We start from the raw sequence: 16,726 nt of genomic DNA, 5'->3' as shown, positions 1-16,726 counted from the left end.
AATCAAAAGCACAAATGGCTTGTTTCAAATTAAATGCTTCTAATGTAAAGCTTAAAACGTTTTTATCAAAAAGTATAGAGATTTTTCTATCACTTGAGATTGGTTTGTTGTTTGAGGTGATGTTATTGCCAGGACATTTTTTAGATTGACATTGGCAAAACTTGATCGTTGCTGAAATGCTCAAAAGAAAAGACATCTTTTTTTTTGAGCGTTTTACCCACGATCAATTTTGCTGATTGTTCTAGAAGTTTATGCAAAGATTACCTTACTTTACCTGGCATTCGGTAAGAGCAACACTCCGAGGCAGTTCAATTAAAAGTTTTACGAGGTTTTTCGGTACATTGTATATCACTAACGTTTCTTGAATGGATACTTATTGAATGTACACATGTATTCTGTGTTTAGGTCAAACGATGAATAGTTTTTTTAGCTAAGACAACGTATACGTTTAATTACTTACAATTTTTAAGACGTTTTAAACATTCAACATTCCGACGCTGAATCAACACGGACTCGACGTCGGAAAACTATTCATCACGGGTTAGTCGGGTCACGCGCTCAAGGATTTTCGCCACGCAAATACAAAACAAAAACAACATGCCGTTTTTGTTTTGTATGTGCGTGGCGAAAATCCGTGCGCCTGTGACCCGGCTAGCCCGTGCTATTCATCGTGTAGCAGTATAAATCAAATTTCACCAAACCTTTAGAACAGTCGTTGACAAAAATATTTGCCGATGGAGGTAGTAACGACGCTTATGAATTACGAAAAGTTGAGGTTTACCTCTATGGCTTGGAATAAAGTGATTTTCTAAAGCGATAGCAACCGTTTCGGTAGCCGTTGGGCAAAAAACAGTTCGAATTAACAGTGTTGAGTTAGAGTTATATAGAGCCATTTATCATTGCGTGGGAACGGACCAAGCAAATCCAGTCGAGTTAACCATGTGTTCGCTATATCCGAGGGCGAGTTATCCATGTTTCACTGTATGTATAATATATATATGTGTATATATATATATATATATATATGTATATATACATAATATATATACAATACATATATTTTTTCATCATCATCAGGGCGTAGGTCTGTTGTAAGAGCAATCGGCTGCTCTTACAACGGACCTACGCCCTGATGATGAGGAAATTGACTGGCACACGAAACCTCTTCATGGTGCTTACCACCAACAAATATCTAAGGATGGCGATCTTCACCAGACATATATGTGGCTGAACAAAGGCAACCTAATGGCCAATACAGAGTCGCTAATCATGGCAGCCCAAGAGCAAGTGCTCCCAACAAGGCAACTCCAAACGAAAATCTATCACACTGGAGACGATCCTAGATGCAGACTGTGCAAAGATGCACCTGAGACCATCCAACACATCATCAGTGGATGCAAGCAGCTAGCAGGGAACGCATATACTGAGCGACATAATCATGTCGCAGGTGTTGTGTATAGAAGTCCATGTGATGAGTATGGCCTTAATAAACCACAACACTGGTGGGAAGCTCCTAGTAAGGTCAATGAAAATGACCGCGCTAAGATCCTCTGGGACTTCTACATTCAAACTGACAAGCATGTCCTAGCAAATCAACCAGATATAGTGGTGGTAGACAAGGAGAACAAGAGAGCTACTATAATAGATATAGCAGTACCCAATGACTACAATATAGCCAGCAAAGAAAAAGAAAAGGTAGAGAGATATCTCCCTCTTGGAGAAGAAATTGAAAAATGCTGGAATGTAAGAACAGCTGTAATCCCAGTAGTCATTGGGGCACTGGGCGCAATAACACTGGCGCATAAAATGTGGCTTGCCCAAATACCAACAACAATCAACTCAGGTGAGTTGCAGAAAAGTGCGCTATTGGGAACAGCTAAGATCTTGAGGCGAGTGCTCAAACTCTCAGGTCTCTGGTAGGAGACCCGAGTTAGAGCAGAATTTACCACCCATACGGGGTATCCGGGGTGAGGAAACAATTTATATATATATATATATATATATACTAGACAAGCACTAGTACACACAGATAAACCAAAATATATACATTACACGAGCACTTGTACACAGATGTATACCAGAATACATACCCTACACAAGCACTAGTACTCATATAGTATACCAAATTAAATACTACACAAACACTAGAACACAGCTACACCAAATTATATACACTACCCGTAAGTCATCAAGCTCAAGCCACGCGGCTTGTGCTCACGAACAGATGACTCACGAAGGAAAAAATAACCCTCCAACAAGCTGTCTGTGGTATCTAGCCACCCTTACTAACAAGCCACATATGCCCACAGATCGCCGCTAACAACTGAGGTTTTGTTGTCCTTGACCACTTCGGGAGTGAAAGTATTAAGACGGGTTTTGCTATACCCCCGTCCTCTTGAATGAAAAAACAGGCTACATCAGTACATGTGAAAATAATTTTCTTGTACTTCCAAGGTCGAATTAAAATTCCTGAATCTTTGAATCAGGAACTTAATTGCCATGTCTCAGCTAGATTTTTATTGTGCTGTTAGAGGACTTATAGGCTACACTGTAGGTTTTTCATGAAGGTTTAGCACTAGTTGACATGGTTGTATCAAGTTAATGAGTTCAGTCTTGCAGGTACACACAGGTATATCTGAACATATACACTACACAAGTGCCAGCACTAGTACACACATGTATACCAAAATATATACGTACTACACCAGCACTAGTACAGACATATATACCATAATATATAGACTGCACCAGCACTAGTACACACATGTATACAAAAATATATACATACTACACCAGCACTAGTACAAACATATATACCATAATATATAGACTGCACCAGCACTAGTACACACATGTATACCAAAATATATACATACTACACCAGCACTAGTACAAACATATATACCATAATATATACACTACACCAGCACTAGTACACACATCTATACCAAAATATATACGCTACACAAGTACTAGTACACATGAATACTAAAATATATACACTACACGACCACTAGTACACAAGTATGCCGAAATATATACACTACATAAACACTAGTACACACAGGTATACAAAAGTAAATATAGCGCACAAGTGCTACTTCACAAAAGTATACTAAAATATACACTAGACAATCACAAGTACACGGAGGTATACTATAATATATACACTACACAAGCACTAGTACACACAGGTATACCAGAATATATATATACACTGCAAAAGCACTACTACGCACAGGTATACCAAAATATATACCCCACACAAGCACACATATGTATACCCATATATCCACAATACCCTCACAAACTCACATACAAGAGATCCTGAACATTAATGAACTACTGAGTAGCAACCCTGGCTAAAAGCTTACCGGGGGATGGCTCTTAGTCCCAGTTTCTAGCAACTCCTTATTGGTTCTTAGGCTATTCCACTGCTTGAGCAGCTCGTCTTCTATGAAGTCAGCAATTTTAGTCTGTGACTGCTGTCGGTTTTCCAGCACATGTTTCTCCAGTGTGTCATATTTAAGTTTAATCTCATTCAACTGTAACAGGAAATAGAAGTGTAAATGGAAATAATAGAAAAGCTAACATTCAGGAGTTGTAGTCTCTTTCTTTCACTAAAACTAATGCTTGAATATCATAGAAACTATTTGGATATAAAGTTAGGAAGAACATTAGCTGAAGGAAGTTGCAGCCTCTTTCATATTACATCAAATTGTAGCCTTTTTCTCATATTACTGGAATGCCAGTATGTCACATCAACTAGTTGGGTATAACGAAAGAAGGCAGCCGAGGTATTTCAACAGAACAATAATTTCAAACCTGACTGTCTCTTGTATTATGGATTAGTAGAAGCATGGCTTGTGTTTCACCATCAAAGTCTGCCTGTACTTGGGATACTTCCTTGAATAGTTTTTCGTATTCCTCATCCTTGGTTGTACTCTCTTCTGTTAGTGCGGTATCCAACAGGGAGGCTGCCAGATCTTCCAGCAACTGGAAGTCATGTGGTCCACCTGTGCAAGATTACCTTGACAGTAATCAATTGCTTATGAATTTTCCTACTAAATATTTCCATATTTATCCAGTCTACTTCAGTATGTAAATATATTCCTGCTATCTAATGTACATACAGTGTTTACTCAATAAACTTACCTTTCTCACATTTAGATGAATCTGCTACACATTTCATACAACTGATGGTATGGCAGACTTTACATCCAAACACCAGTGGCTGATTCTCATGTTTTGTACATATATCTGGCTTATGTTGGCTCTCCCCTGACATATACTGGTTCATGGAGACTGTATGATGATTATCTAGCAATACATCATGTTGCTGAAAGAAAGACAACAAGGTTCAAGTAGAATTCCTGTCATAGTAATTGGTGAAGCGAGTGAAAAGATTCAAGAGAATGCTGCCAGGCTTGCGGTATGGCAGATTACCATATGTTGATGTTAAGGGGGCTTTTAGACTTTCTACATTTATAAAGGTAAAAGTTGGGCTCCACATGAGATAACAACCAAGTCAGGTATGGTCAGTTGAGAGCGGATATGAGCATGTATAGTGATGCATTCTTAAAAGCTATTATAGTGTTACTATCAGCCTCAAAACCCAGAGCTGCAATATTGTACAGCAAAACATTGCAATTTGAGACTCAGCAGGTTGACTTGGTGAAAAGTAGCATTACAAGTAATAGCCTGACCCAACCGCTACAGAGAGTGAAGATCATATAGAATATGACTGTTTTCAACAGAAGACAGAAGTCAATAAGATTGATTCTTGTAACAGTTTTGAACTGACAAAAACATGTTGATGCATTCTGAACAAGTCTGCTTTTAATATAAAATACTGCCTACATATTATACTTGCAGTTACATGGAATGCTAGAGCATGCACTTACTAGTGAATCACCTGCTCTACCACTGATCAATGTAATCTCAGACAAGAGTCACTGTGATTTACAAAAGGGACAGGAAGATGAGAAAAGGTTATTTTGATAGTAAACCTCTGGTAGTCTGATATGCCTCAGATTGTTTCCTATCGAAATCAGGGTTTGAGGCCTACTAAAGGCAGATTGCTTAGCCTGAGCTCTGAAGCTCTAGTGCTAAACGATAAGCATCTAGATTCTAGAAGCGGCACCCACATTCCATTACCTTAATGCTATATATAGGCTAAGTAAATATTTAAAGAGAGATGCACTGCAGCTGGTTGACACAAGTAAACAACTGACTATTATATCTGAAGAGTAACAGAGGTAAATGGCAGTAACTATGCTGACATGTAAAATAAACCTGCATGTGACAAGCTGAATTTTGAAGCTATGAATTGCAACAACAGCACCAAATTCAACTATATGTCTGACATACCTCCAGGTGCTCTTTACAGAACTTTTTAGAACAAGCTGCACAGTAAGATAAGGCGAGACGGTTGCGTTGTCCCTTCTTTACGCAAGCATCGCACAACTTCGCAGCATCAACATCCAAGTCAGCCAATGATTCGGGTGACATTTTATACACCTTCCTAAAAATCATGGTTTATACATAACAAAATCTAATAATATGTACATTTAATTTTTTTTCATAATTCCCCTACTATTAATGATGGATCTGTTAGTCACCTTAAATGAGTATCAAATAAAGCTGATTTTAGACAAGTATCGTTGTGGAAATTGCAATTCGTCCAATGATGACTACTCATTCCAATGAATCAAATGTACATAAAGTCTTTCAAGAAATGTAGAAACATCATTTATTGGTCAATTATGAAGGTGTGTGATCACGTAGAATTAATGTTCTCGTCACCTAATATTAAAATATCTGAGAGACAACTTTAATAAGAATGGCCTTCTAAAACAATAGCAGGACCCAATGGATGAATGATTCTTACCAACTTATTCCCAGCCATATTAATTATTTATACTGCAAACATCACAAGACATTGGAATATTACTTACCCACAGCTTTGAAGGCCGCACCAGCAAATCTTGTTCTTTTCGTAGTGTGATGTGAGGCACGGCATACAGTGAATGTGGCCGCAAGGAAGCTGTTTTGGATCAACAATTTTCTCATTCCTCTGGCCACAGAATTCACACTCTATATCATGATGTGCAGAAGCCATTGCTTCAATGAAATGACAAAAATATATAATAAGAATAAAGTTTAAAGATTTATATTGAACCTACAGAGTAACACACTAACCGTTACATATACATATAAAGTGATAACGGTATGGCTGCTGTACTGACTAGCCATTGCCTAAATGTGAGGAACATTATTTACTGCCACTTATTACTTACAATGCATCATGAAAAGCATTTTAAAAAGCAGGTAAAATGAGATTATTACTTGCAAAAAAGTGGAGCTCTGTTATGACTTGTTTTCCTGCAGTTAAAAAGATGATGATTGGTTTACCCCGTGACAAGACAAACTGAATGGCCCAAATATCACAAGTCTTCAAAAACTACCAATTTCTCAAAAATGAGGCCGATCTAGAAAATTGACTGCTATGTTCACACTTTTCCACATAATACTGTAATATACACCTAAAGCCGAGGCAGTGGTTTATTAGTAAAGCAAAGTTTACTGTTAATGACAACTATGCTTAGAATAAGTTTATTATATTGTTAGCTGACTGGTAGGAATGTAATCATACCATGGTTTATATTGAATCTTCTCATTGCTTAAATTGCCTTCAAGTCTATCTCAACTACTAGTATACAGCGCTGTAATAAATAGTCATAACAAAGAGTAGGCCTACTGCGATAAAAAAAATCTAATTAGGCTTCATATCACACCTCGCAAACCTTTTGTAGTCCACAATAGTTTGCCAAGATATTAACCACACTTATATGCTCTGAGGCAATTCATCGGGAGTATCGTGTATTACATTATGCAATCGAGCAAATAAAGATAACTTCAGGCAGTTCTCACTAAAGCTAGTCATTGGTTCAGACACAATCAGCTCTACCTAAAAATAATAATTAGTTCAATTGAAATGCCCTTAAGATATCAAATGAGAAGTCTCCAATGAACCATATATTTTCGATATCACAGTTTGATTCATGCACGGGCGTTTGCCAACACTGTCAGCAAGCCAAATCGATCGTAAATGGCCGGTCCACGTTAACACTGATTAAACATTAGGTGAATATATGACAAAGTGAGTTTAGTGCACGTTCCATTGCGTAAACAAGCTCTATTAGTTGTATATAATGAAATTTTTCAGCTTAGCATACAATGAAACATAATACTCACCATAAAAATCTCCAAAAGTTAAATAATTGCGACCAAAGATAATTGTGAGCGGACTAGGAAGTTACCGGTGAGCCGCACCCTTCTGCGCGCGCATGTCACTGCGCATTAGCAGTTTTCGGCAATCATGTTTTGATAGTGATTAATCACTGTAGCGAAGCATTATAATTTCTGTCAAGCGGAAACGGTGTCGACATCGTTGGGTGAACGATTTTATAAGAGCACACAACTACTAATTTTACAACCTCACAGTTTGATCAGAGTGGATCAGAAATAAAGGAAACGTTGTATGAAAATCAATGAAAGTATTTATTTAGTCATCGCGCTTTTCTGAACATCGAGTAATGTCAAACGTAGTAAGATGACTGGTACATGGAGCCGTAAATCATAATATTTGGTGAAGATGTTTGCTACGCAGGAAACAATTAAAGTCCGAAATTTATAAATTATAATGGAATCGTCAGTATGCATAGCAATGTTCTCACAACTTTCATGGGCTGCGTGTTGTGGCGGTCTTATACGTGGATTCTTTTGGAATTTACAGTCGAGCTAAAATAGGTTTTTGCGAGTTCTATAAACGTAAACTGTTTTGTTACGGTGCCTACGAAAAGTATGCAGATATAATGCTGGTTGCTGTTGACATACGGTGGTTGTTGAAATATGCATTTATTTGTTATCACGTTTTAGGTAAGTTTTAGTGCTGCATATCTGTTAATATTTTTATGGTTGTTTTTCCCTCTCGCGGTTTCATTTTATACCGGCAAATAATATTTACCGGTACAAAATAAAATACAAAATTATTCTGTCTTTAAGCTAGTATGTTATTAGTTAGTTTTTGCGGAGGTAATACAAGCAAACGGTCGAATCAATCTGTTTTGAGCTTTTTTGCTAGCTGTGTTTGGCAGAAAGGTTATTAGATATGATCGTTGTCAAAGATCTGCATAACTATTTTTACAGAGCTTTTACGTCTACAGTTTCTTTAAACAATACTTATTTCAGCCCTCAAACTTGCTTATTACATATGTTATTTTTTATGTTTCAGCATTATTAAATTAGTCAGACTATTCATTAGTTTTTTCAGTTGGACTATATTTTTGTGTTGATCTTTTTTGTACACTGCTTTTTAGTTAGTTTACTAGCAGGGTACCTTGTGGAAAACATTGAAAAATATAACTATTGATTACCACAATAAAGATTGCTTAAATATGTATATAATAACTACTCAGTGAGTGTGAGCTCAGAATTAAAGTAGCTGTATTTGTGTATATGTTCCCAGTTGTGGAAGCATAAATTGTATACATAGTAATTAGTTTTGACTGGTTTAAAAGACACTTATAATCAGCAGTGTACGGGGCTGGACAGTAACAGTGGACGGAGTTTAAAATGACATGGCAATTTTTGAATTTTATGTCAAATTTTCTATATTGCAGATTTATGAAGCACTGTAAGCAGTAGAATGTGCTCTTTCAACTGATATGCATTTTATTGACAGAAACTAAGGCTAAACTCTACAATAAGCTTTTTATTGACACCCTGTCATAATACAAACCGAAAGAAAACCGCAAAAATTCGACCCTTACGACCTCTTTATTTGCATAATAAATGACTCCTTATCGGACGATATCAAATGTAATCCATATACCAAATGAGAGTTCAACACGCGGTCTCTCCAATGGTACTGTTTACATTCACGTTCAATCAATCAATAAAGATATAGAGCCTTTTTGTTCCCGCTAAAAGGATCAGGTTGAAGCAAATCAAACCAGCTGGTTCGATTTGCATCGGAGCTGCTTTTTCTTATCAAATGAAATCGACGTATAATAAACATTGGCCAATGAAATGCCGGTGACGGAGGTAGCGATTGTAAACATATCGATGCCAGCGGTTAGGTCATTCCTTTTGTCTCTGACCGAGGTCCTAGCTACACACGTTTTACAAAGCTCTAACACACGCTCTACTTTTATATTTGGATTTACATTGATGGTATGGTGAAGTCATGTTCAGCCATTGAGTTTAGGAAGAAGAAAAGAAAACGAGTCTTTTCATCTAAAAAGACTGATGAAGAAGTTAGCATTATCGCTTTGCTATTTTTTATTAGTAATTTTTTTCGATTCAATTTTTAGTTACTACGACTAGTTTTAATTCGGTACTAGAAATCTTTTCAGCTACTATCCCATTTCATTAGGCTAACCAAACAATTCACATAGTATCCATTAATAAATATTGATTATGTATCGATGATACTGTCAGGGTTTGAAGCAATAGATGACCAAAAGTCAAAAGAAATAATAAATTGTGGGATCACCTAATACCACAACTGCTGCAAAACATTGCACCAAACACTGTGATGCATCAATAAGCAGACATGAAATATATGGCAATTGCTATGCTGCTAGAAATATCAATCATGGGAGTTGTCCAACCATCACAGCTGATGCAATGTGAATATATGGGACATCAGTTCGATTGGGAGTTGTCCAACTATCACAGCTGATGCAACGTGAATATATGGGACATCATTTCGATTGGGAGTTGTCTGATCATTATAATGAAAAGCTTAATGAATGAAAAACAGCATAAAACTGTTACTAAATCACGATTATTATTGATCAACACCACTTAATATGAAAGAGACTAACTAGTTACAACAATTATTAATGGATATTCAGCGAAGCAAACAACTCTACAGAGTATCAGGCAAAAATGGAGGTATATCGCCAATATTACAGGAGCCAGCCACATTAATGACTTGTTGGAGCGAAGAAGCAGCCGGCGTGCACCAGATCAGCAACCAGCCATCAGTGAAAGAATCATTTACAACACTTTATTTAGTATATTCAGTTATAGCTTATAACATCATTATAGTCTAGAAAATGTTGTATTGTAGAGCAGTAGAAAAATATAGCATAATTATTCATTAACTCAGATATTGTATTTTATGAGAAAATATCGACGAAATGGTTGTAAAAAGAATGGCATAATATGATAATAGTTTCTCTTGCTTTATATAAATTAGCTAGCTAATAGCGTCTTAGAACGAGGATTACTGTAAAATTAATTTTATAATGCTGCCATTGTTAGTTTTTGAGTTATGGCCAGTTTTGTACAATTTGTTACCGGACTTAGAATATTTTTCACTTCTCATTCGCTTGTCGTCATGGAATCCAAACCACAGTAAGGAATTTTAGCTCACCGCAAGGAATCTGAAATAGAAATTACACAAAAGCTTACGCAAAGACCGCAAGTAAAACACAACCAACCAATGACATTCGACAATGGCTCAAGGACAAGTATAAAAGGGGGGCAAAATCAAGGGAGGAAAAAGGAGAAGTTGGCAGCGAGCCAGGCAGGAGCGAGGAGAAGCTGGCAGCGAGCCAGACGGCAAAGGGGAGCCGCAAAGGAGAAGCTGGCAGCGAGCCAGACGGCAAAGGGGAGCCGCAGAGGAGAAGCTGGCAGCGAGCCAGACGATAAAGGGGCGCCGCAAGGAAGAGCCAAGATAGGAGGATTAACATAAGCCCAAGATAGCCAAGGAGCCAGCAGCAACCAGCTCGCCGAGGATAGACTCAACAAACACGATTCACCCAAAAAGAGGTGGCAAGCCAGGAAGCCATAAAGCCCTGAGAGAAGAAAGTTAACTCAGCCGCCCCTGTTTACAGTAAGAGCTACTACTACACGCCTAACAGATACGTACTCATTTAACCTAGTAAGGCCATAACAAATAGGGCTAAGCATATTGTTATTTTTGCTTGAGCTAGTAAGCCTTGACAGAATAATTGTTATTTTGACCTTTGGAGAAAAAATAGAGTTCACAGACGCTTAGAAACAAACCACTGGCGTGTTATTGTCAATTATAAGATAATTACCTGCAGAGAGTTGCCTACAAGAGATAGTAGGCCTCATAATCTCAATAATACTTGATACTTGGGCTCATTGATACAGCAACGCCTTACTGTCAAAACAAATTGCAAGGATAACTATAGTAGTGCCCATCTCCATTGATTGAGTTGGTATTTCAATTTTGCTTTATAGCAACGGTCTGATTTTCTGGGGCAGAAGTGCCACTTTGTCTGCGGTCAAAATTTGTCTTGGGAGAAATTGAACTCAAGGTCCAGAGGCTAACCATTACACATAGAACCATAAAACCATAGAACCATTGTAGTATTTCACTCAAAGGAAACTCACAAAAACGATACATTTCATATTATTATTTAAATATCAAATTATCATTATTAGCTTACTTTTTATATTCATCATTATAATAAATTTAAAATAAACATAATTATTAAAAAAATTAAATTATTCAAAATTTCTCCCTTGACAAAGTGGAGCTTGAAACCCGAGATTGAATCGAACATTTTTATTTGAAGAAAATTTTGTTTGGATTTAATTATATAGTTTTAGGATATATTACTTTGACGCTACTTATCTTTTATTCTTTCTGAAACATTATTTTGATATTACTAACAAACAAAAATAGCTTTATTAATTAATCAGTACCGCTTTAAATATTTGATCTGTACTTTGCATATTATATTAAGCTCATGCCTTTATGAGCCGACTACGAGAGACAGCCAAATATCTAATAGGAGTACAACCTCCAAGAAATAGAAGGAGCAGGAGTGAGGAACCAGCAGAAGAGATGCAAAGGAAGCGTGAATCAGAAGCACAAGCAACTAAAGAAAATAGAGAGGGCAGCGAAATGACTACTGAAAACTTACAGCAAGAAGAAGAGCTTCTCCAGTTAGCTGACAGACAAGGTCAGTTGGAGACACACAATAGAGAGGGTGTGAGCGATGAGACGTTTGTTACTTTGGATGAGTATAGAGCTCAGCACGAAGACGCAGATCCCTTTGCTTCGACTTCAACAATACGGAGGGCACCTACTGCCAGACCACCTGCAATAGAAAACAGCGATGATGATGAGGAACGCAGAGAGCAAGCGATGTTAGCACAACCATCAAAGCGTAGAAGTGACGCTACAGCCATAAACAAGGCAGCAGAGCTAGCAAGATACAATGACTGGTTAAATAGATTGACATGTGATATGCTCGGGGATGAAGACCTCGGAGCCAAACACCAGAGCTTCAAAACACACAGGAGAGCAAAGCAACTTGAGCGTCATGCTGACTTGTTCTCACCACCCTTGCATATAAGCACAGATGATGATGAAATACCAATTTCGAGACAAGGATTATCCCCAGCGTCCAGTTACAGGGAAATAGACCAAACGCCACAAGCAATGCAGAGACCTTTAGCAAAAAGCATTTTGGCAAGTTATAATGCTAAGGATAAAGACAACCTACAAAATAACAGAAAAGAAAAGCACTCACAAACCAGCCCACCAACAACTCGCATACTATTTAGTGACGATGCAATCATAGTTAGTGAGGAGAGCTCAGACGAGGAGAGCTGCACATGCAAAAGCGTAGAACCCAGCAAGCAAAAGCACAATATCAAACAAAACCATTTTGAAATAGAGAGTAGCAGAGAAATTAATAATAAACATGACTTCACACAACAAGCAGCTGACACCCAGCAACCAATACGAAATTATAGAGAAGAAAGAGCGAATAAATATGAAGAACAGCTAGCTCACCACAAGAAAGGACGGCTTCTACAGAACATGGGAAACCCACAACACGAGAAAAAACTGAATGAGCAACGAGAATGGCGAAGGACACAAGAACTCATGCCGGAAGAAGTGCGAGGCAAAAGGTCAGAGATGAGCAACCTAAACTTACATAGTGAGAATTATTACAAGAAAAACAACCCAAAACTAACATGGCCTTATGGATTGGAGAGATATGAAGAGTGCAGAAATCAGTCACCATGCGCAGAAAGGAGACAACTTCCAAAAGATTGGCTAGAACTAGGACACCAAGAACAAGTAAAATTTGATGAAGAATGCTACCAGCCTCGACAAGCAATGTGTTACGATTATCAATGCGATGTAACACCAAAGAAAAGCATACTCAAACCAAAGCAGTATCACATGGCCGAAGCAAACAATGAGTATGGTAGAGCATTAGATCAAGAGAGGAGACAACTCCTACAAGAGCCATACTCAACAAGATTTGAAAGACTTGAACAAGAGCAGTTAGCATGGCTAGAAGAGCAAAGACAGCGGGAGTTGAATGAGGAAAGATTACGCTACAAATCACACCAGAAATTAAAGATGAGACAGGGAGTAAACTATCCGGAGTGTGAGATGAAACATAGCCAGCGAGGGATGCAATTGGGAAGAGAAGCTAGACCAGAGCAAGACACGTGTGAATCAACACCTTGGCCCAATGCATCAAGCCAGAAGCATTATAGAAAAAACAGTCAGCCATTACAGGAGCCATGGGTGCCTTACTACGAATCTGACAGCTCTGACCTAGATTATTGTCAAAATAAACGAACACAAGGACTGCCTACCAAACGAATACCTGCAAAACAAACAGTGGAACAATCAAATAAGCAAGCCACAAACATAATAAATGTAGCCACAAAACTACCCGAAGTAGAGAAGTTTTCAAATGGACCCTCAGCAGAAACCACCTTCAGTGAATGGACAGACAACTATGAGCTTAATTGCCAAGCCCTGAGCATTCCACGAGAAAATTGGGGAAAAATACTTCCACTGTATCTCACCGAAGGTGCTCTCATCACTTATCGTAACATAATAGCAAGGAACCCATACATCAAAGAAAATTACAGCCTGCTCACAGCTGAACTTGCTGAAGAATTTGCTGTAACAGATGGAATAGCAAACTCAGTGGGCCTAAATAACAGAATAAAGCAGGAGTCTGAAAGCATTGGTAAATATTACGCCAGCATCACCACTATGGCTAAAAGACTCTTTCCCACCATGAATGCTGATGCACTAGACCAAATAATATTATCATCATTTGTTCGAGGCCTGCCAGTGACTTTCAAGAGGGGCTTGCTAAACAATCCTAGCATCAGCACAGCAGATGGCGCTTTCAAGGCAGCACAGAGGATGGAAAAGACCAATGCTATCCTACTTAATGAATCAGCACATGCAAATGTTAGCGTAGTAAGTCGTGACATACGACAGGAGGAGCAACTGGAAGCAATTAAACGAAGCCTGAAAAACCTGGAGCTAAGAGAAGCTGAAAGAGTAGCCGAGACTAGAAGCAGAAGGAATGACAATAACAACTGGTTCGAACGAGATAGGAATTATGGTGGCAGTGCGGCAACTAACACAAACTGGAGAGACAGAAGATGGAACAGGCCAATGGGCAGACAATTCCATGGCAGCTATAGAAATAATCAAGCAGGATACTCTTCAGGTCGAAGATTTAATAATAATTGGAGAAACCACAGAAATGCCAACTTTTCTAGAGCACCTCAGAGACAATCATGGAGAGAGAACCAGATGCTAAGAGCTCGGGAGCACAACCGCCAGCATGAGGGACAAGAGTTCACAATGGATGGGCGACCCATTTGCCGAAATTGCAATAACATCGGACATCAACACTATTTTTGCAGAAAAATAGTTAATTCTATGCCAGCGGGACAGCCAACTCAACAACACCGCATGGTACGCTTTGAAGACACCAGAAACCAATCTAGGACCGCCAACAATGTCACTAGCCACAGAGCTCAAGGTATTAACAGGACAAGAACGGTGAACATCGTAGATCAAGACACGCCTACATCAAAAGCTCAAGCGGAAGTAAAATCTAGAGATGCAGCAGCCAAAGAAGAGCAGACAAATCCTCAGCCACGAGTAGAGCAGCCAGACATTGAAACAATAACCACAAACGGAACAAAAGCAGTACAGCAAGTAACAAGCCAAACAGAAAAACATACATGGGAATTGTCAGCAAGCGCTAAAGACAGTTATTTTAAGTTTCAGCAGTTACCACAGAATAAGACTGTTCGATTTAGCACAAGACAAAAGTCAGAAAGACTAATACCCACTATGGAAGAAGCGGAACGACTGATTGCTCTAGCAGCCATAATTATTTTGATTGGCAACCTAATTGAAAGAACAAAAGCGTATACAGATCACCCCATGCTATGCCACACAGCAGATCACACCAGATTGCGCACAAATTTAATACTGGACTTACCTGAAGAAATGATATGCTCCAAATCTAAAGACTCTACACCAGAGGCAACACTGCTGAATCTACAAATGTACAAGAAGAATTACGACTGGCGAGCAACAAATATGCCTTTTAAAAAGAGAAATAGATGCTGTCTGTTGCAACCGAAGATGGGCAGAAAATGCACTGGCCAAACTTTCTCAACCCAATACCTGGATTTACAGCACCTATTTTACTCACCAACAAGCCAACAGCACCTAAATATATTAAAAGCGCTAAAGACAAGACATTGTGATATGTCTGAAATGCTAGCCAAAATGCAATCAGGAAGCAGGAATTATAGAGAAGAAAACTTGCTTGGAAATATGACAAGAACAGGTAGAATGCATGATCAACGAGACATTCCAAAGAAGAAGCCGATGACAGATTATATTTATGAAGATGGACAGTATGAATGGAAATAGCTGACAGCACCCAGCTTAACACACACGAAACTAAACCTAAAGCTACAAAAAAATTATAATTTAAAGCTCGACGCTTTAGCATATACACAGCTAGATATCTATAAGCCACTAAGAATATACGATTCTGAACGACTATAGGAAACTTACGTGAGAGGATACGCCGGCCCATATCCAATACAGCTGCTACTACCATGATGAGATTACTCAACTTTAGCCTTGCACGTGTATGCAATTAGAGAAGACAGTAAGAATCTCGCGGTGACTAAGCCACAACTGATAGAGGGATAGTTGACATTCTTCGAACTGAGACAAATTGGCCAAACAACTGAAAGCCATCCAATAACTGACGCGCAGTAAAACTAACCACGAATAAGGAGTGAGAAACTGCTATAAGACGCGCCCACACAAAGCCTACTAACAAGCAACACCAAAGACATGACACAGAGGTAATCTTGAAAATTAATGAAGTGATATTACGATCAATGTTGCGAAAGGCTGATAAAGACCGAAGGCTACATGCAAAGCTACCCAGAGATGGCAGATGATCACGATAGATGCGTCGCAAATGTTTAAGCCAGGGTCTGGCTTCACCTGAGGGCCAGTATGTGTCAGGGTTTGAAGCAATAGATGACCAAAAGTCAAAAGAAATAATAAATTGTGGGATCACCTAATACCACAACTGCTGCAAAACATTGCACCAAACACTGTGATGCATCAATAAGCAGACATGAAATATATGGCAATTGCTATGCTGCTAGAAATATCAATCATGGGAGTTGTCCAACCATCACAGCTGATGCAATGTGAATATATGGGACATCAGTTCGATTGGGAGTTGTCCAACTATCACAGCTGATGCAACGTGAATATATGGGACATCATTTCGATTGGGAGTTGTCTGATCATTATAATGAAAAGCTTAATGAATGAAAAACAGCATAAAACTGTTAC

The 16,726-nt window shown here is 38.5% G+C and overlaps 1 protein-coding gene and 1 long non-coding RNA gene across 2 annotated transcripts in view; both read right to left on the bottom strand.

The window, feature by feature from the left end:
* LOC137397006 (transcription intermediary factor 1-beta-like) overlaps positions 1-7,325 on the bottom strand; it is a 238,014-nt gene extending 230,689 nt beyond the window's left edge. Inside the window, exons 1-6 of the mRNA XM_068083287.1 lie at positions 7,258-7,325; positions 5,958-6,123; positions 5,371-5,524; positions 4,156-4,339; positions 3,826-4,016; positions 3,375-3,545 (exon numbers count right to left, since the gene is read on the bottom strand). Coding sequence (XP_067939388.1) covers positions 3,375-3,545; positions 3,826-4,016; positions 4,156-4,339; positions 5,371-5,524; positions 5,958-6,121 — 864 coding nt within the window. The 5' untranslated portion in view covers positions 6,122-6,123; positions 7,258-7,325. The remainder of the gene's footprint in view (positions 1-3,374; positions 3,546-3,825; positions 4,017-4,155; positions 4,340-5,370; positions 5,525-5,957; positions 6,124-7,257) is intronic.
* Positions 7,326-10,286: 2,961 nt separating this feature from the next.
* Positions 10,287-15,394, bottom strand: LOC137397008 (uncharacterized). Its single transcript, XR_010978696.1, has 3 exons — positions 15,336-15,394; positions 11,973-12,149; positions 10,287-10,457 (listed from the first exon to the last, which is right to left on the bottom strand). It is a non-coding gene; the product is annotated as an uncharacterized lncRNA (long non-coding RNA).
* Between the last annotated feature and the right edge of the window lie 1,332 nt (positions 15,395-16,726).

The sequence above is a fragment of the Watersipora subatra genome, chromosome 5 (assembly GCF_963576615.1).
Source record: "Watersipora subatra chromosome 5, tzWatSuba1.1, whole genome shotgun sequence".
In the NCBI taxonomy this organism is placed as follows: Eukaryota; Metazoa; Bryozoa; class Gymnolaemata; order Cheilostomatida; family Watersiporidae; genus Watersipora; species Watersipora subatra.
Note: the sequence above shows the minus strand (reverse complement) of the source record. Positions and strands in the feature narration are given on the sequence as shown.